Consider the following 20,050-nt stretch of genomic DNA (forward strand, 5'->3'; position numbering starts at 1 on the left):
ACGGGAATGTTTTATGATCATCACTTCATCTACGGCTGTGAATCGCTGAAAGTTTTTTGTTTGCAATTAAAAAATTTTATCAGTAAATTTTATCAGTTATAGGAAATTAATTTATCGATGGTAGAATTTACTTATCGACAGTGGTAGTTTATTTATTGATCATACATCAGAGATAATAGCGAAATAAAAATTGTAAAAATCGAATTTTAAAGAGAAAAAAATGAGATATAAGGTATATAATATTTCACTTACGAAAGGAAGAAATATTTATAAAAATTATAAAAGATTGTAATTATCTACAATATGAAAGTTTTTTATTTTAATGAAAATTCTCACTCTCTTTCTCTCTCTCAAATAAACTTGTTATTTTCAAACGTTTCAACCATTTTATTAGTTAATAATAAGATATGTAACATATAAAATCTAATAAAATAATAATAAAATGCCGCATTTTATTTTTGTGTAAATATTTTACTCTCTAATATTCTTTATAATAACGTAAACAGAATTAATTTGAGAATCGAAATATTCATTGAGTATATGGGGAATAAAGTAAAAGCGCATGAGTATATATATTATGATACAATAATCTTTTTATTAAATTTCACCTACAAACAACGAATCACAGAACGTTACATTAGAGTTCCTTACGTCAATCCATCGTGTTTTCATATATTTTACAGGTAAATAATTATGTATTTATCTCTATTATAGTAAAGTCTTATTTGTTAAAATATCTCGTAGTGTAGTGGATTGTTATGTATATGTAAATTTAATTTACCTAAAAATAGGATTTCTGTTGTAGTGTCCATTCATTGTTTATAAGTGTCCGTTATCATGTATAGAAGTGGTATACTATAGGTACTTTTGTCCATTGTACTCTGATATATCTTCTTCTTTTTATCATTAATATTATCATTAATATTATTACTATTTCCCGCCGATACATTGTATTCGAAGTACGATAAAAAGTCACCACGTACCAAAGAACTTTTCGCTGATAAAATTACAAAATTCAATTCGTCACAAAAAACGATGTTAGGGCGTTATATGTAAAGGGCTTTTAAGTACCTGGACAAAGTGACGGCATTTACGATACAAATCGCTAGAACTTTTATATGCATCTTTTTTTTTGTTAGAAGGCAACACGTCTTTGTTAATACGAGAAGGCAATTTGCTTTGTATCATCGGTATATATCTGGTGTCCCGAAAACATCGGATCGATCTGACAGCACCGTGTGTGGCTCGACTCGAAGGGCGTTGACTCGAGCGACAAGTGCAAAGGGACCGTTTTACAGGCATTATTGGCAGCACTGGATCACTGATCAAATGTACTGTATATTTCGTTTTCTTTTTACGGTTTTATATCCCGAGGCTGTAATGCGACAAATCGGCCTGTGTACGCGCCTCGCGACCGACCGCGTATAGTCATCGCGCGTGATCTAACCAGACGCTCCTCGTCCATTCTTTCCTTCCACCTTCCGTCGTTTTACTTTCTCCCGCGGATATAATTATCGCATAGAGATAACCAGCGTTACGTTCTTCTTAAACGTAAATAATATTTTTGACGATTTCCTCTTTATGTACAAAAACTTAGGGCTATAGGATACACTTGCACTCGCGCGCGTCACGCGTCCCGGGGCGCCAATAAGTTAAATTTTAATCTAGAGTTACGCATTTTTTTTTTATTACGCTTCCCGTGCGTCGGGCGGGCTTCTCTGTATTGTACGTGCGACGTCTCCGATCAGTCTGAGCATACGAGACCAGCGATATACGTGTATATATATGTGCGTTATGACTGCGACTTTAGAAGGCTCGAGCGCAAAATCGGCGCTCCCGAACGTATAAAATTCGTTCCCGATATAATGTATATAAGAACAAACAAGTAGTATAGAAAGTTTCGAAAGAGAGACGTCGCGCGAGACGGTTACAAGCGCCCTACGCGTATCGCCGTGACGCCAAAAATCTCATAGAGACACATCAAATCTCGCTCCATTTTTACTACATAACATACAATAGATATATTTATATAATATATATAATGTTCAATAATATATATATATTTTTTTACTAAAGGTATTCTTTATATTTATATACAGAGATAAAATCGTCCGCATTGATAATCTTTACGAATTAGTAACACTAGGTTGCTAAATAATAATTTTCTTGGACCTCGGTGTGCGTGTGTGTGTGTATGTGTATATGCATGTATATTAGCCAGCACCTTGCGTTGTTGAACCCTCAGCTCACAAATCGGAAGGGCCAATCCCTTCCGCTTATACTTAAAAAAATATAATGTGTACCCCTCCCTGAGCTCGCTCCGTGAAACTTCGAGAGACGCTTCTTCATCCTTTCCCGTTCCACTACACAACTCGTCTCCTCTCCTTTCCTCTCCTCTCCGTATCGTAATCCTTTTCACAGCCCTCATTTCGTTTCGTTTTTATTATAACTTTCGTCCGTTTTCCATACATTTTCCATCTGCGCGAATCATCGCGCGTAACAATTTTCTTAGGTAACATACATAAACGTCTAATATACAATAAATAATTTGTCGCTCTTTCGAATATACAATTTTTCGCTTTCCGGTGCTTCGCGGCTTAAGTAATTTGTCCACGGCGTTCCTCCCGCAAGGTACACCAGAATAAAATCTTTAGTTTTATCTTTCTCGACACATTAAGAACTAAATTTTGTACAAATTTCAACGAGTCGGGCGCCGTCCTGTCCCAATCCTACGCGGCACTCGGACACGCGAGAAAGAAACGCAGGATCGCAGGAGAAGGACGAGGTACTGGGTCGGGACCACCTCCGACGACATCGTCACGCGGCGCCTTAATATACATTTACATAGGTATAATACAAGGAACAAACGAAGCCGGAGAGAAAGATGGAAATAGAGAGACAGAGAGGGATCGAGAAGCAGGCAGGGAGAGTCAGACAGGAAGAGAGAAAGAGAGGGAGAAAAAAACGAAAAAGCGAAAGAGAGAACGCGTTTTACAACATCTGAGGGGTGTGCCAGGTCGGCGCGTCTCGGTGGAGAAAACTGCTGAACGGCGACCCTTGGCGCGGATGAGGCCCCGCGACGAGCCCGCGACGCCGCATCAGCGACGGCAACGTCAACGACAACGGCGGTGGTCGACGTCCGCGCGGGGCCCGCGCCGAGACGCCGTGTTGTTGCTGCTGCTGCTGTTCCTCTTTCCTCTCCCTCTCGTGCCCCGCGGGACGAGCCGACTCCCTGTCTCATGCGCCCGTACAATCGATCTCGACGATGTCCTTCGGCACGTCGACGAACTGGTAGACCAGCCGCTGGCCGTCCACCTTCGCCAGGATGCCGCGCTGATAGTAATAGCGCAGCGCCCTGCCCATCGTCTCGTAGTTCATGTCCGGCTTGTTCTTGTGTATGCCCCAGAGCCGCGAGACCGCCTTACTGTCGACGAGTTTGAAGACGCCCCGCTCGCGATTCGTCCACTTGATGTAGCGCGGACAGTACTCGTGGTCTTGCAGCAGCTTGAGCAGGAATTCCCACAGGTACGTGGTCGAGCCCTCGCGCGACTTCCGCTTCACTGCGGCCCCGCCCTCGCCGCCCTGCCGCGGCTTCTTCAGCTTGCTCTTCTTCGAGCGCGACGGGAAGCTGAGCTCGAGAAGGTAAAGATCGTCCGAGACCGAGCTGGTAGCCGCCTGGATCACGCTGGTCGGCACGCCGCCTGGTCCTCGCGGCGGGCTCGGGGTACAGGGGGTCGCAAACTGCCCACCCCCGCCGTACATGTTTATGTAACTGTTGTAGCTGTCGGATACTGAAAAAGAGAAAAAAGAGAGGGGCGCAATTAGAAGAAGTCTTGCAAATCATCTCTACGTTATATCGAACCTTTATCTATGTTATTTATATCTAGGTTTTTTTTATCTACTCTCGTACTTTATCTATATCTAGTTTATAATGATCTATCCGACTTTTTATAACGGACGCTTGATTACAAGTTTAATGTAATGATCACTTTGTATCTTACAATTAACTTGCCTTTTTTACTCACTACGTGACAAGCGTTTAATTACGTCTCGAGGCATGTAGGACAATAACATGTGGAAGCTACTTTATCGTCAATATAAAAGAATCAATATCGCTGCATCGTAGAAATTATTTCGGCATCGCGCGACAAAGGAAGGAGAGTCCGGCCTTGAAGAGACACGCTCTAATCTCATCCCAAAAGAATCCACGACACAAAGTAACGTTATTATCTCGACTCGCGGCGAAGGGTCGGTGTCAGCGTTTATCGCGTTAGTTTTCGCACCGCGTGCCTTAAGAGTACACGTCGCAATTGAACGTGCAATCAAGTATTAATAGCCGTCGTTCGCGAAGCGGCGAAGGAGGGAAAACGTCGTTATCGCCCATCATCATTGTCGCGTCGTCGTCGATTTGCCTTCGTCGTTTCCATCATCCCGAGTGATCGGCGCAAGTAGATGCTCTCTCGATAGCCCGCCACCTGCTTCCGCGGGTCTCACCCCGGTCTACATATAGCGCTGGATCTTTTTTCCCCGATCTCGCTCGAAGAAAACGGAAGAAACGGGTAATTATCTCGGATTCGCGATCTATGCGTCATGTGGTTCAGTCGGGGATTGGATACCGCGCAATATCGATCGCGTCGATGCGATCGTACAGACGCGAATGCCCACGATCTGAGTTTGTGCCCGCGAGCATAGAGCCGTGGTCCATGCCGTCCATAGGCGTAGGAAAACACGCCGGACGTGCGCGAGAATCCGCCGCGAGTTCCGCCTCCTAAAGAGATTTCTCCTCGAAGCGAATTTCGCATTGAAACGCAGCGGGGCGGTCTCTCCCAGAGAATCCATCAAGTTTCGGCGCTCTCACGAAAATTCAATAAGAAGTCGCTTTTTAAAAATCGAGTTTAGTCCAGAAAGTTTTATTACTTAAATAAATCCACTTGCGTGTCTGTTGGTCTCGAGCGAAATTTGTTGGCCGGAATCGTATCGGTTTTGTGCGAGAGAAAGATAAGTTTATTATTTTGGGAGGGAGTATCGCGAGGAGATATTGGAGGAAATTGAAGTTTCGGAATTTGGCAAACACATCGTCGTGGCAGATACTTGTGGGAGAATCAGTTTGAGAAAGAAACCAACATTTGGACGTACTTGCGACTGAGTACACGCGTTATGACAAAAAGTAAGGGTTTCGAAAGCATCTCTTTTACATCGGTGAATAAGCAGCAGTCAGTACGAGTTTTATACCAAAAAGAAATAAAAAATTCTCAGCCGTGTGACGTACGCGCAAATAGCGCGCCGCGTTATGTCGAAAGAAAGCGAAAGTTTCGAAGCTGCCTCGAGAGATGAATCTCGCGTTCCTTATACCGAAGATGAGTTAACCAGTGTCGCTGCGTGGCTCCTATAGGGGGGGGGGGAGGGAAAAAAGAAGAAAAAAGAATTCTCAGCATTTCGCATCTACGTGCACGCGACGATGAACGTTATGCTGAGAGAAAGCAAAAGTTTCGAAGCGCTGCCTGCTACGAGGCGGTGAGAAGCTCTTTTCCCCTTACGCCACTGGGTCGAGAGGAAGAGGAGACGGACCGAGATAAAGAGACGAGGAGCGAGAGAGAGAGAGAGAAAGAGAGTTAAAGCGGAGAGTCGGAGCGCGGCGAGTGGAGCGCGCGGGAGAGCGAGCGAGAGGGGCGCACGAGACGAAGGCGGGAGGGAGGAGGAGGAGGAGGAGGAGGGAATCGGGGAACTCTGCCTGCAGTATGATAGAGGACTGACCCGAGCCAAGGTTGCACGGGTGACGCCATCAAGCTACTAGTGCATAATAGCGCCGCTCGTTCTGAGGCCGCCGCGACTGCGCTAAAATCGGAACTCGTTCTCCGGCCCCCTCGCGTTCCCTCCCGCCCGCCCCCCTTCGCAACCCTCCCTCCCTGTCGCCGCTTGCCGTGCCTATCCTTCCTCGTCGTCGCGTCAACCCTCTCGCTTCATCCCATCTTCCTTCGCCGTCTCCCTCTCTCGCGCCTGCATCCTTCTCTCGCGTCGCGCGTTGCAGTTCCGTGGAGTCCCGCGCGCGGTTGAACGATTCCTCGGGCACTATTCGAGGTTTTCTGGTTTGCGGACCGACGAGACGGGGCGGGGAGGGGAGGGGGAGGACGAAGCGAGCGAGAGGAAGAGGGAGAACGGTAGAATATTTATTTGGCGGTACCCGAAGCGGCATTATCTCCTCCGGGAGTGACGGAGCTGCGAAGTAATAAGCGGTCGTTCGAAATAACGGCGTTTATATACGACACGTCACGTTTTATTGATACGTCAAAACAGTTTAATGCGAAGGTATTTAAAAATTACGCGAAACCGTCTCGAATCAAGAAGGAAGAGGTAAATAGACAGAAATAGGCGCTTTATTATGTATGCCACGAGCGAAAACCACTAAGAGTAATGAAATTTAATCACTGAAATTGAATAGAAAATAGTTGCGGGTCAAATGAAGCAAAGAACGTAAAGCGAAAGTACTAAATTCACAATGATACGTAATAAAAGGCGCACAAATATAGAGAAGAATTTATTCGATTTCTCGCGATAGATGCAACAACACATAAATCCACTGAAACACTTTTCTGTCTTTTACCCCGACGTAACGTAACGCGACAAGGTTTCGATAACTGTAAGGGCTGCGGTATAAATAGCGCGAAGAGAAATGAAGCAAGATTCGAAAACGAAGAGAGGAAAAAGAGAGAGAAGAAGAGAGGAGGGGCAAACGGGGACGAAAAACAGGAGAACGGCAGGAGAGCGAAAGATTTTCGACGTGGCTCTAAAAATACGGAGAACGCACCGTTGTTCTCAGGAAGTGCGCATATATATGTGTGTGTGTGCGCGGGGTAGACACACGCGGGAGAGCGCACGAGGAAACGCGCGGCGCGCGGTGCGCGCTCGAGGAACGAGGTGGGAGAGAGAGACGGAGAAAGTGAGAGGAAGGCGGTAGTAGCGAGAGGCCTCGGAGAGCGCGCGCGAGAAACAGCTGGAGCGGATCGTGTTTACGCGCGGTATGACTGGCTAGATGAGTCAATCGTAGACCCGTTGTCTAGGAGCGGTCGCGGTGGGGGAACTGCTCCTACTTCACTGACCTATACCACGAGCGTTGTATAGCGCAGGAAAGCACCGCTAGACTCTAGAGACGACGCATCGCCAGCCGATGAGTCTGGTGCGCCGCGCCACGCCGCGCCACGCCGAGACCGGATAGAGAGGATTCCTAGAAGTCTCGGAAGTCTAGGATCGATCGGGGAACCGTGAATGGAATAGGTAGTTCGACGGTCCCGGAATATCGATAGGTTTTCTTTTCCCAAATTCTCAAGCGTAAGAAATTCTTAGATTCTAGGATGCAAATCTATCCTCGGCAAAAGCGCGTGGGATCCCTGGGAACCTGTGAAGACTATGATAGGATCGAAAAACAGGCTACGATGCGCGAATAAAATGAGTTTTGAATATTTTAGGATGGGCAAACTGGAAAATTCAAGTGGGAATTTAAAGATCCTAGAAAGAGAGTAAAAAAAAGTCTTGATAAATCGGCGATTTAAAAGCACGTTTATTCGCGATCATAAAAATGTAAAATCTACGTGAGTTGCGAGAGATTCTTCACAAATATAATGTAAACGTTTATAATCCTACAGCGAGAACAAATATCTCAACTTAACTGATTACAAGTGCGATTTTAATTATTTCTACAATCATAATAAACGTCTAATTTTTATTCGGAATAAAAAATATTCGGGGATAGATAAAAAAAAGCGAAGAGACGTCGGGATTCGATCGTTATTATTTGCTCTCTTTCTCTTTCTCCATGTATTGCATAGAATTACCATTACTACCACATCGATAGCACCACAAAGCACAGCCGGAGGTCGACTAAAGGCGATCATTGGTCGAATTTAAATTCAAGTTTCGCTCAGAGCCCGACGAGACGATGTTCCGCGACAATGAAACGACAGTCTAATGCGTCCCCGAGGCCGTATTAATCTTCTACTTAAGCAGCATTCTTCGGCTCTTGTAACTGACTCGCAAACAAGGTGGAGGACGAAAGAACGATTACAGGTTTAGGGAACTTTTAGGAAATTCAATTACACCTGATAAAAGTTTTGTAACGTTTGAGTGTTAAAATATCAAAAGAGCTATTCTAATTCCCAACGTGAAACAAAAAAAAAAGAATTCTTATTCTTGATGCATAAACTATAGGTTTTCTTTACAAATTATAGGAGAGGCTTGCTATTCGCACAAATCGATTTACACACAAATCCTCTGTGGAATCAGTTCGTAATCAGAATAATATCTGTAACTTTAATTAAGTACATTTTGTTTGCCAAGCGCTCAATGTTATATGATGTTTGAGTAAAAGGGACCAGACGTGGAGTGGGGAAATCCAAATTTCAAGATATCTCTCATAAGAATTAATAATATAGGTATATTTAACGCGCACACATATTTCGCAGAAAAGCAATTACAAAGTAGCTCGTCATTCCATCTCCAAGTCAGTGCTCATCCGAGCTCGTGAAAACTACGCTCAGTCGCTCTGTCGGGCGATTACGCGTTGCAGCGCGTTATTAATTTCTATATTTAACGAGGGTTTCGCAACCCCGCGTGCGCGCGCGCGCGCGACGAAGATCGAGAAAAAGGAAGCGGATCTGCAGGGGGCTCGGGGGCCGCGTTTCCTCGTGCGCTCTCGAGCTGCGTTCCTTCCTGACAGTGCCGGCAGGAAGTTTAGCCGAGGGACTCGGTAACGAGTCGATAGTTAAAAATACACGGAAGGGTAGGCGCGCGCGTTGCGCCGCGCGACTACGGCTGCGACGCGACGCGGCGCGACGTGGCGCGGCGCGGCGCGGCGCTCGTTTATTTTGCGGAGGATTTCGCGCTAGCCGCTCTCTCTCTCTCTCTTTCTCTCTCGCGCGCGGGCCGGAAGTACAAGTATAGCGAGAAGGGCAGGGGATAGGGGAGGGGGAGGGGAGGAGATGGAGAGAAAGAGGGAGGAGGAAGAGGGAAAAAGAGAGAGAAAGAGAAAAAAAAGCGCGATGAGCCGAGAAGCAGCGGGAGGCGGCTTGTGGCCGACGCAACGTACGGTGGGGATATCCAGGGACGTACGATTCGACGGAACGAGCGGTAAAAAAAGCGGTTGCGCTAAAAGCGAGCTCGGTGGAACAGAGAGATGCTGCGGGGCGAGAGGGAGAGGGAGAGAGAGAGAGAGAGAGAGGGAGAGGAAGAGATCTAGACAGAGCGCGCATTCTCACGTAGTGACGGTCCCGGATAATTGGCTGGGAAGTCGCGCGCGCGTGCACGAGATATTCCCTCGACTTCGTTTTCGATGGTTTGCGGATGCTTGTCTAGAGATTGTTATCGGAGTATCGATACCGAGTGTCTTCGGTATTGTGACATCTCCCTTTTCCACAGCCTGCAATTCGTCTAGAAACGCGACCGAGGAGAGAGAGAGAGAGAGAGAGAGAGAGAGAGAGAGAAAACAGTTCCAATATTTTATCTTAATATTCATATAAAATCTATTGGTGAACTTGAAATATGAACTTCTCCCCTTTAGTACTATTAACGATGTGACACATTCAGCGATTAAACGTATCGCATATTGTCAAAGTGTCCGTAAATTAAACGTTATCGCATATCGTTAAAGTATCTCTAAATATAATGAAGTTAATTACATATTTAATGTTAATTAGATGTTAATTAAAATTCGAGACACTATCACGTACGATACCACTCCGATTATCTGAATAAATAAATTAATAAAACCTAATCGTGTTCTTTCAAAATACATAATAATTCTTTATCTCTGCATAGTATCTCTCCTACATATTTATTTCACTTATTACTTTACGCAAAACGTCTTAAATATAAGATTTTAGATCACTATTCAATTTAAGCATAATTATATAATTCCTAATCAAAGTAATGAACAGTTTAACCTGAACAGTTTAACAAGAACATAAGGTATTTATCTGGTTGTATAAGAGTCGTCCCTTAGCAATCGACATAAATTTGACATTCATCAGACTCCGAAAAAACCAACGACGAAGTCCGGACTTCTACCGGGTGAGAAACCCGGTCCCTTCGGTTCCTCCGATCTCGACGAGATATATGCTCGCGTGACGCGTGTTCTCACGTACCAGGATTTCGAGAGGCGGAATTCCGCGTGCATCTAAGTGCATGAGTTATACTCCGTAGTCGGAGCGGGAAAGGTGAGGGGGGAGGGAGGGAGAGTCGGGAACGCCGGGCGAGGGCCCCCGTCTCCGGGAGGCGAGCGGAGAACGGACGCACGAGGGGCCACCGAAAGTGCTCGTCCGGCATAAACAAAGCGATCGTGGATTATGGTTCCGACATAGCTCCGGAGCTGCGGAGCTCTGGCGCGCGGAAGAGGGAGAGTCGGAGCGAGGCGGGGGGGCCAGAGGGATGGCGGAAGGGCAGGGTGAAGATGGGCCGGGCAGTGTCGGTGATAGCGGAGCGACGCCGATAATAGTGGTGGTTGTGCTGGATGATGGTGGTGGTCGTTGGAAGCGATGGAGTGGGCAGGAGGAAGAAGAAGAGGAGGAAGAGCAACGCGGAGGAGGAAGAGGCGGAGGAGGAGGATGATGAGATCGAGAGAAGGGGAGAGTTGACCTTCAGCTGCGCCGGGAAAGTCAGGCAGTCACTGACCGACAGACTAACTTAACCGCTCTATCCTTCTCCTCCTTCTCTCTCCTCCGCCTTCATTCGCGACCGGCTAGTCCGATGCACCGCATTGCACACATATACGCTGGCGTCCCTCTCCCCCCGGCCTCCGCCCGTCCTGCCACCCTTTCACTCTCTATCCCGTCGATCTCCCTCCATCTCTTTCTCTCTCTCTCCTTCTTTTTCCCCTCCTCCTCTCGCACTCCTTTCTATCCTTGCGCTTCCTTCAGCATCTCCCTGCCCGACGTCTCTTGACGTCGTGACGTTCTTCCCTTGTCCCCTATCCCTCTCTCCCTCATCCCCCTCGGAGTCTCTTTCTCTCTTTCCTCTCGTTAGACCAAGTCCCTGCCTATTATGTTACCCTACTGCCTCGGGCTACTATCTTTAACCCCGAAACCCGTTCAAATTGCGAGCTCTCGGCGTGCACGTGTACGTGCACCATCGTCGCCGCTCCTTCCACGCTCCGTTTTGCCTCCTTCTTCCCCCTGCCCTTCTGTCTCACTGTCTCCCTCGGCATTCGGAAAAAGATAAAGGGCGATCGAGAAGGATGTAGGGAGATTGATAGCTTAAGAAAACATTTCGCTTTAAGTCTTTGACTGTGTGTAAAACACGTCTCCTTTCTTCGGTCTAGATTTACAATCTTCTAGATTTGCAGTCTGACAATTAACATCAATGTTATTTGACGAATACATAATGACGAGAAGTGTGAAATTTTTATTTGCGAACATATCGTCTTAATTTATATAATCGTGATAATTATCTCCAGTTCATAAGTAACACGCTTGAAAAAATTACATTAAAAAGATTTTGAAGCTTTATAAGTTAATTATCACTCGTGAAATGTCGAGACACCTTTTTGTCATTCAACCGTAATAGGTATTTCAAATACAATTTCTCGCTTTTACTGCGAAAACGCGAAACGGTCGTCGAGTTTATTTTTTAAGGTGAGGTCGATCTCGATGTCGCTCAGACGTGAATCAGTTAATATCTCATTTCACTCCATTTCAAGGTGATTTAACGAGCGCACGAGATTTTTCGTCGGGCGAGGACGTTTTCTTCCTGGTCGTTACGTAAATGCATTTCGACGTCGGGGAACGGAACTTCGTGTCTGCGGATTAGGTTTGCATGGCGATCATCAACGCTGTTTTCATCATCGGCGAGGGCGTGGGCGGCGGTGGCGCGGTACCTCTCTCGCGGTTTCTGTGCTTTCCACGAAGTGTCGGCCGCCTCTCTTCCCAGCTCGCGCGCTTAGAGCGTAAGACAACCGGCGGAGAGGGACTAAAGAGAGGAGAAGAAGGAGGAGGAGGAAGAGGAGGAGGAGAAGGAAGAGACAGAAAAAGAGAGGGAAGAGATTTACGTTCCGGGCGCCTTTTTCCGCGCGACCACCTTGACTGCCTATAAAATGTTCGCGAAACATTTATGTGTGCGTGTTTCGCGAACTCGCCGACCGCGTCGATTTCTCGACGAGCAATAACACGTTTCGCCCGATGCGAGAGATGACGCTAACGAGGAAAGAGACGCGGCGCGATGACGTGCGCGAAATTCCGGGGAAATATCAGCGATTTCCGATAACTGTTTTAACGAGATATCGATGACTCGGAAATACCAATGATTATCACGCGCGAGAGATTTTCATTTCCCTCGCATCGTCGATTTTCGACATCTATATTATTGCGAACAAATTTTTTGCGTACGCGACAAAAAATCTCGGGACGTTGATGGTTCACGATTCGAGTGGACACTATATTTCGACATTTCGCTATTTCTGTAACGACGAGAGATTTCCTCAGCGCGATCACTGTCGAATTTAATGTATCTAATGATCTTGACCTTTACGACATTTACGGACGGTATTATCTGGAGCGTTTTTCGATAAAAACTCAACGTATTGCAGAAACTAAAACATCTGCATCGCCAAGAATCGCAAGAAACAGCGGTTGTTGTCGAACAGATAAGGAAGCAAGTCAACGGATTGAAATTATCGGCGAGAGCACGTACTCTTAAGTCTTAAAATAAATCGTTTCTTTTATTCGCATTGTGTTTGAAAAATTTGCCACGTTGATCATAGGAAAAAAAATGCTATTCTCGTAAAAATTAAATTTACAAATGTCAAGGCTAAATGTCAGCGACAGAGCCAGTCTGTTCTTTTTTTTTTACCTTTCTTGTTAATCTTCACTTGTTTAGCGCTTTCAGAAAATTGTCGGTAATTACTTTCACTTTTCCAAATAAAGAACGGTAAGTCCCGTACTGTTGTGTGACGAACGCAGAACGGAATTACTCATCCCATGCACGCATGGGATGTATACAGGATACCTAAATTACCGTATGAATTCCGCGTCGCGACATTTCTTGCAGAGAATTTAGGAATCGATGTGGCGCGACTCGGAGAGTAATTTCGTCGGATAATCTCGAAGCGCGCTTCTGGACAGCGCGGATCGAACGAAGATTCATCTCTCGAATGGACGTTCTCGAGCGCGGGCCGAGAGGAAGGAGACGCGAAACCGCCGTCGATCGCCAATAAAAATACACGCGTTTTCGTTCGCGCTGGCGAAATAAATGCTTCGTGCGATTTATAACCCGGACCGAAGCGGAGCGGAGCGCGGCGTATCGCCGGCGTGCATCGTTTGCGGAATACGTTTCCCCGGCGCGGCGCGGCGCGGCCCGGGTTCGTCGATCGTTCGATGGGATTCTTATTGTCGGTTTCCTGCCGCACGCGTATCACGCCGGGCAGCTCTTTGTGAGCGTTCTCTCTTTCTGTCTCTCTTTCTCTGTTTCTCTCTCTTTCCCTCTCGTCCTCCCGGTATCCGGAAGTCTCGACGCTGCGCTCGAAGATCAACTTGCGCGCGCGAAGCCGACTGCAAACGCTCCTCGTAAAGCGTGAAAATTAATTCGCAACCGCGCATCTCTGACCCGCGACGACTTGTCATTTAGACGAATTTTGGGAATTATAGAAAGATGCCTAAAAGTTGCGAATATATCTGTCTCGCGTGCTTTAGTTGCGCGTTTAGAAATGGAAATTGATTGTTCCAAATTTTAAATTTACGATATTAGAACTTATCTCTGTATCATCTATATAGGTAATTTATTGTTTATATCTCATATCGACGATAATGTACCGAATAACGTGAAAATGTTGCTGGCTATAAAATGTGCAGTTACGCATCGCTAGCGGTGAAGTTGCACGCTACCTACGTCGCGCCGTCGGCGTCGTTCCTTTTGGAAGGTGAAAGAGACCCAGACAACAACGACGGCGCGAATGGAAAGAGCGACAGGTGTAGGCATAATGCGCCGGCACTGCCGGATGACTTATGCAGAAACGATGCGTGTCGTCCTCGATGATGTCCCCGCAAAATGCGAGAATCGACGTTGCGGAAGCGCGCGTGCGAGTCCTTAATACCGGGTCCCTCTGAATTAAGGCGCGTTACGAAGCAGTTCCTGGAAATTCGCGCTGTCAGAAATCGGAGGTCGTGAAACACGGAAAGTGTCGGCGGGAAGGAAAATTATCGGGCGATACGTGGTCCAGCCAAGCGCGAGCTACCATCAAGTAATAAGATTGTGTCTGTATATGATTGACAATCAAAGAGACGGACGATCGTATAAAAAAAAGGCAATAAACTGTTCACCTATTCGAGCCAGTAAAGCACAGGCAGTCGCATTTACCGGAATTACCTTATCGCTCCCACGCCGATCCGATTCGCCACGTTATTCCTTTCCGACAGTCATGAGGACAGGAATAAGGAAAAAGAGAGAGAGAGGCGCACATCGGAAGACGACGAGAGGAGCAAACGATAAGAATGCACAGCTCTTCTCTCTTCCGTCGTCGCAGACGACGCGCGATGTGTGCGAGGTCAGTGACCATGGCGCGCACTCTCGTCGTCGCTCGTACTTCTTGCGGCCGGAGAAGCGGAGGAGGAAGACGACGAGGAGGAGGAGGAGGAGGAAGAGCAAGCGGGCGGTAATGCCAGAGGACAGCGAAGTTTCGCGCGGCGCAAAATACGGCGGCCGGTGTTTAACGGTCGGATGATACCGAATTTAGAGGCCGGAGGTGGCACATCTTGCGCTTGCCTCTCCGGCCGACGAGCAGACGGCTATTAATTGACGGGGGAGAGAGTGCGAGAGAGCGAGAACAAATATAAGAGAGCGCGAGAGAGAGATATCTGAGAATTCGCGACCGGTTGAAATACGACCTTGAAGGGAGCCGCGGAGATGCGCTGCCGTTCCTCCGTTCACGCGCGCGACCGTATTTACGAGACCGTTAATTTCTCGCCAATAAGAAAGCGAATTATTCGGCGGATCCCTCGCGATCTTCTCGGGCAGATATTTCTTGCGCAACTCGCGCGTAAACTTCGCCCGGTGAGTCGACCGGGCGGATAGTGGGATTTATGTCGCACGACCAACAGGAAGAGCCCAGCGTAATGGTCGCTTCGAGAGGCGGTTACTTAAATATTCCGGTTACAAAGAGGGAAATGTTTCCCACGTTGCTCGCGTGGGCGCACCAACACCTGCGCGAGACTCTCTCGGGCTGATCCTACGCGTGTATAAACTTATATAAAAAAAGAGAAAAAACGTAACGGAGAAGTTTCTCGCAGCTTTTTCGAGCTTGTTTTTTTTTAACATATTATCTCCTGTGATGACGCGCGAGATTTCCATCGAGATTACGATTAAAGCTGTAAATAAATGTACGATATGAAATACTCGACCTTTAAGATTTTATCACTAAATTAAATTCCGGCTTTTAATGATTTACGTTTCATTCCTCTCTACGAGAATCTTTTAAATAAAGTTTGGTTCCTATTGTCCAATTTTTGTATAACCATCTATCGATAGTACAACTATCGGTTAATAATCCACGAATCTGGAATCGGCATACTATTCGGAAAAAGAGAAACAATTCCATTGACACAAAAATTTATTTTAGAGTCTAACTGAACGCACGTAGCCTCTCTCTCTCTCTCTCTCTCTCTCTCTCTCTCTCTCTGTTATGAGATAAATACAAATTGCCGCGTTAACTTCTGTTAGTAATTCAGTTCAGCCGAGTCAACGCTCTCTCTCGAAAGGGAAATTCCGCCGACGGAGGGTCAGAATCATTACATACGTCCTCCCGCAGGGGGAATTGATCCGCGCGATTCCTTGGGTCCACACACATACACATTTCCGAGTTTGTGCTATGTAATTATTATCATGTAGCATCATCTATATTGTTTGGACCGTTGTTATTATTGTTCAAGTTTGAAACATCAGGCCGAATCGATCTCAGGGAGGAACGAGTGCCAATATCACTGAAGAAGAAGAAGAAGAAGAAAATTACATGCGTCTACGAGAAGGAGCGTCGCCACTGTTGCGCGAAAAGATAAGCGCGTTCTGGCAAGCAGGCAACGATCGGCGAATCGCGCGAGATTCTTGTGCACTCGCGAGACTCGCTAGAGACCCGGCCGCGGCTATCGCGACGATAACCTCTTCCAGCAATTGCCAAAAGCGTAAGGTCTTGGTTGAGATAAGGTGCGGCCGGGCCGGGTCAGCGCCGTTGATCGTCCCGCGGAATGGGAGGTTGGTCCTTATCTCACTTCAACCGCCACTGACGATTATAATAATAAGATAACGATTGCAATGAAAATGTAAATAAGTCATTAATCCCATAAGTCCCTTGCTACATGGCCCGGAGAATCGATACTCGTGAAACGCTCGCGTTTATCGTAACGCCGTTACGTAACGCGAGATTCGAGTCGTCGAAACAAAAATTATTTCTGCAGAGTTCGCGATAAGAGCGAGCCTTCCGTCTTTGCACGAGGCTTGGTATTCACGTGCTATTACCTCAACATGCGATAAACGTTGCGCGCCATCGAGGAGCCTTTCGAGGAAAAAGAGATATGTACAGAATTTAAAGATAATTAGGATCCACGGAGCGAAAGTAGGCCACGTTAGGTAATTTTGCAGGAAAATGCTGATTAAGAAAATTTGTGCGCGTTGCAAATTTGCTTCTCCGCGATATAGTTAAATCTAAAGTGTTTATTTTAAGTGTTATTTTAAGTTAAGAGCGCAATTAATGGACACGATAATGGAACGGTGATTAAAAGTCACGGTTTTGCAAAAAGAAATATTTCAATCCCACAAAGTTTGACGGTGCAATCATCGAGCCATATTTACAGCGTACAGATTTACTTGGAAAAAAATAACTGTAGCACATTGCCTTCCAAGAATTCTCATAACTTCTTCCGGCACAACACGCGGGGAAAGATGCTTCCGGGAAATGTTGCCGAGGGGTTGCGACGATCATGGCAGAGAGATGCGATCATCCGAGGGATGCATTCATTCGACGGGATAACGTGACGTACACGTATATACGACGGATACGCAAGGTCGCGCGCGATTCTCCTCGCAATAATGCCACGGCGAAGAGCGGCGGATATATTCTGGCCGGCCGCGGTTGTCCAACGTCGCTTTATGCATACCGAGGGGCGCGTTCGCGTGTACCTACGAATGTGGGTCGAGAGCTTAATACGGTAACTCCGAATATAAAAAGGTTGCGGCATCGAGAGCTGTGCAAGAGCGTGTCCCGGCTTTGTCATACACGGGATGATGTAACGTATTATTGGTGTCGGCGAGAAGCGAGTATGCTAAACTCGATCGCGCCGATGTCGCACGCGATACAAATCTAGGCATTACAAAGATACGCTCATACATGTAATTTGTATGCAAAATAAATAAAGAAAGTTACTTTAGTCCTGTACATTAGTATATACTCGATTAAATTCAATTCGTAACATTGTTTTTTTGCATAAAGACGATAAAGAAAAAAAAATATCTATAATATGATATCTATGATATCGGAAGAAATAGAAAACTGAACAATTCTTCGATTTGTCAATCCATCACGTATCAGATTCAGAATTCAACTTTTGATGGAATACAGACTTCTGAACAAAAGTACAAATATGAATAATCGAACAGAAAAATATGTGTATACATATACGGTGCGGTGGCACAGAGCGCACAAATTTCATTAAAAACTTTTTATTATCCGAAGGTTAGCGGATAGCGATAACTTTTTTTGCGTAACAGCTCGCTCAGTAGGGGCAGAAGGGGAATCATTTATTCATTATGTTAGGGCGAACGACGGCTGGGAACCCGTACGTAGACGCGTCAATACGCGACGCGCCACACGCACGCATACGCGCACACATACGTGCGCGCGCGCGCGCAACATACCCGGCGTGTCAAGTAGATAATAGAAATCGAACACGAAGGAAAGGAAGGTGTGCATCGTGGCACGACAGGAAGAGTTTCGCGTGCGGAGCCACCGTTGCCGCCGCCGTCTCTCGTCGCCACACCCGTTCACTTTCTCCGATAGTACTAGAAACAGCTCACAGCTCCGTTCGTCCTCCTTCCCTCCTCGTCACCGGGTTCACGCCGTCGTCCGCCCGTCCGTCCCGTCCCGTCCCGTCCCTCCCTCCGCGTCCCACTCGCGGGCGCATATGCCCGCGGATCTAGGCTAGCTCAGTGGGTCTAGGTCTAGGCTGGTCGCGACGTCGCGCGCGCGTGCAGTATGCACCGGCGATGCAGCCGCGTGCGCGCGTCTCGGGAGCGACGACGCAAAGTGCGTGCGTACATACATGCAGCGGTCCGCGTTATATTTAGAACGGCACGGCGCGGCGGTGCGAATGCAAGCGCGATTTCGCATTCGGGCGGACCTCCTCGTTTCCTCTCTTTCTTTCTCTCTCTTTTGCCACGATAACGACGATGAAGTAAAAATAGGTAAAGATTAGGAAGGGAATCGTTGCCCGCGGGGCGCGACGGAAATGAATCATTTGGAATTATCAACTTTCGACTCCGTGCGCGCGAGACTCGTGAGATCGAGGAGAAATAACTGTCGAGGAAATTGTCCGGCGTCGCGTCGCAGTTCTGAAAGTGTATCGCTCTTCTTCGATTTCGGAGTTGATTATGTAACGTTATGATGGGGCTCCTATTTAGTGGCGTAACTTTGGGAGTGTGAAGCTGAATGATTATACACGCGTGAAAAGGAAATGGACTTCCGCGCAATTAAATTAATAATCAAGAAATGATGGAGGTAAATAGGATGAGAAATAACTTTCGAAAGTTCTTTTTTTCCGTTAGGTACAACCAGTTTTTCTTTTTCAAAGGGATCATTTTTGTCATAATGACTGATCCCAACTTCGGAGTTTGGCAGGCATATGACCGAATACGAACGGATATGTGGGACAGTAGTGTGTAATTTACGAAACAGGAAGTGCGAGACAGACATGTAGTAGATAATGAGTATCGATGGAAGAGAGAAAGAAGGGAGAAGAAAAGAGGAAACATCGGAGCGATGTATACACAGTGTCCTGCAATGAAATTAATTTTGCTCTTAACGGAAAAATTAATTATCCATTACGTCGATCTGTTACAATTTCATCAGTTTCTGCAACAAGTGTATTATGGATTAAATCGTGAATTAAATTGGAATCATGATAAATCCGATTTCCATTAAGTCAAAAAAGATTACGTTTTGAATTTCCGAAACTAAGTACTCTTTGTGAGCTTCGATATTCTTTTATTTGTATGGTTTTTTAATATTAAAATAGTTGAGATATCTATTTTGTATTCAAGAAATAATTTTCATAAATTTAAATGGTATTTGTATACAAATTCCAAAACAAAAAAAAAATTGCAAAATATTACAAAGATGTTGTGAAATAATTATAAAGGGTCAAGGGATATTAATACCATTTTTTATTCATGTATTATTCACATTCGACTATATAGGTAAATACAAGCAAACATACAACAAAAGATGTACTTTAATCATTCTGAAGCTGACTGTACGCGAACGAAAGTGAACAAGCAGATAGGAAGAACCTACGCACGCTCTTTTCTTCTTTCCGTGATCTTCCTATCCTCATAGTGACCAAGCAGAAAATGTACATCTTAGCGGAAAGGGGAGACCTTTAACTCTGACGAACGGGAGCGAGTTGAAGCGATGAAGAATATTTCCTCGGGCATGCAAGTGCATGGAAGCAAAACGCTGTACCGAGAAGAGAGATGGATAAAAAAATTTAATTTTTTTTTTTTTGCATTAGGAATTTATAAATCTATAATATATTTTAATTCCGACCATATACAGATTACAAATTTATGTTTTCTGTACCTTTTTAATATCCATCTTTAAAAATATGGATTTCAAGGTAAGTTAGAAAAATGGTGATTGCTGCGACCGCAAATATACAAGTAAAGGAAGGAATAAATTTCGGCTGGACCGCGAGAGAAAGAGGAGTGGGAGGAAGCCAGAGATAATTGAGAGGCGCAGGCTATATCTAGTAGTGTCCTCCACACAAAGACGAGAAGGCGCAAGAGAAGAGCTAGGCTTTCGTCATAAACG

At 45.9% G+C, this 20,050-nt stretch overlaps 1 protein-coding gene across 6 annotated transcripts in view; it reads right to left on the reverse strand.

Moving 5' to 3' along the window:
- Positions 1–571: 571 nt before the first annotated feature.
- Eip74ef (Ecdysone-induced protein E74) overlaps positions 572–20,050 on the reverse strand; it is a 182,553-nt gene continuing 163,074 nt past the window's right edge. For all 6 annotated transcript variants that reach the window (XM_071769991.1, XM_071769993.1, XM_071769989.1 and 3 more), the window contains one exon: positions 572–3,791. In XM_071769991.1, the coding sequence (XP_071626092.1) occupies positions 3,238–3,791 (554 nt within the window). In that variant the 3' untranslated portion in view covers positions 572–3,237. The remainder of the gene's footprint in view (positions 3,792–20,050) is intronic.

Source organism: Temnothorax longispinosus, chromosome 2 (genome assembly GCF_030848805.1).
Source record: "Temnothorax longispinosus isolate EJ_2023e chromosome 2, Tlon_JGU_v1, whole genome shotgun sequence".
In the NCBI taxonomy this organism is placed as follows: Eukaryota; Metazoa; Arthropoda; class Insecta; order Hymenoptera; family Formicidae; genus Temnothorax; species Temnothorax longispinosus.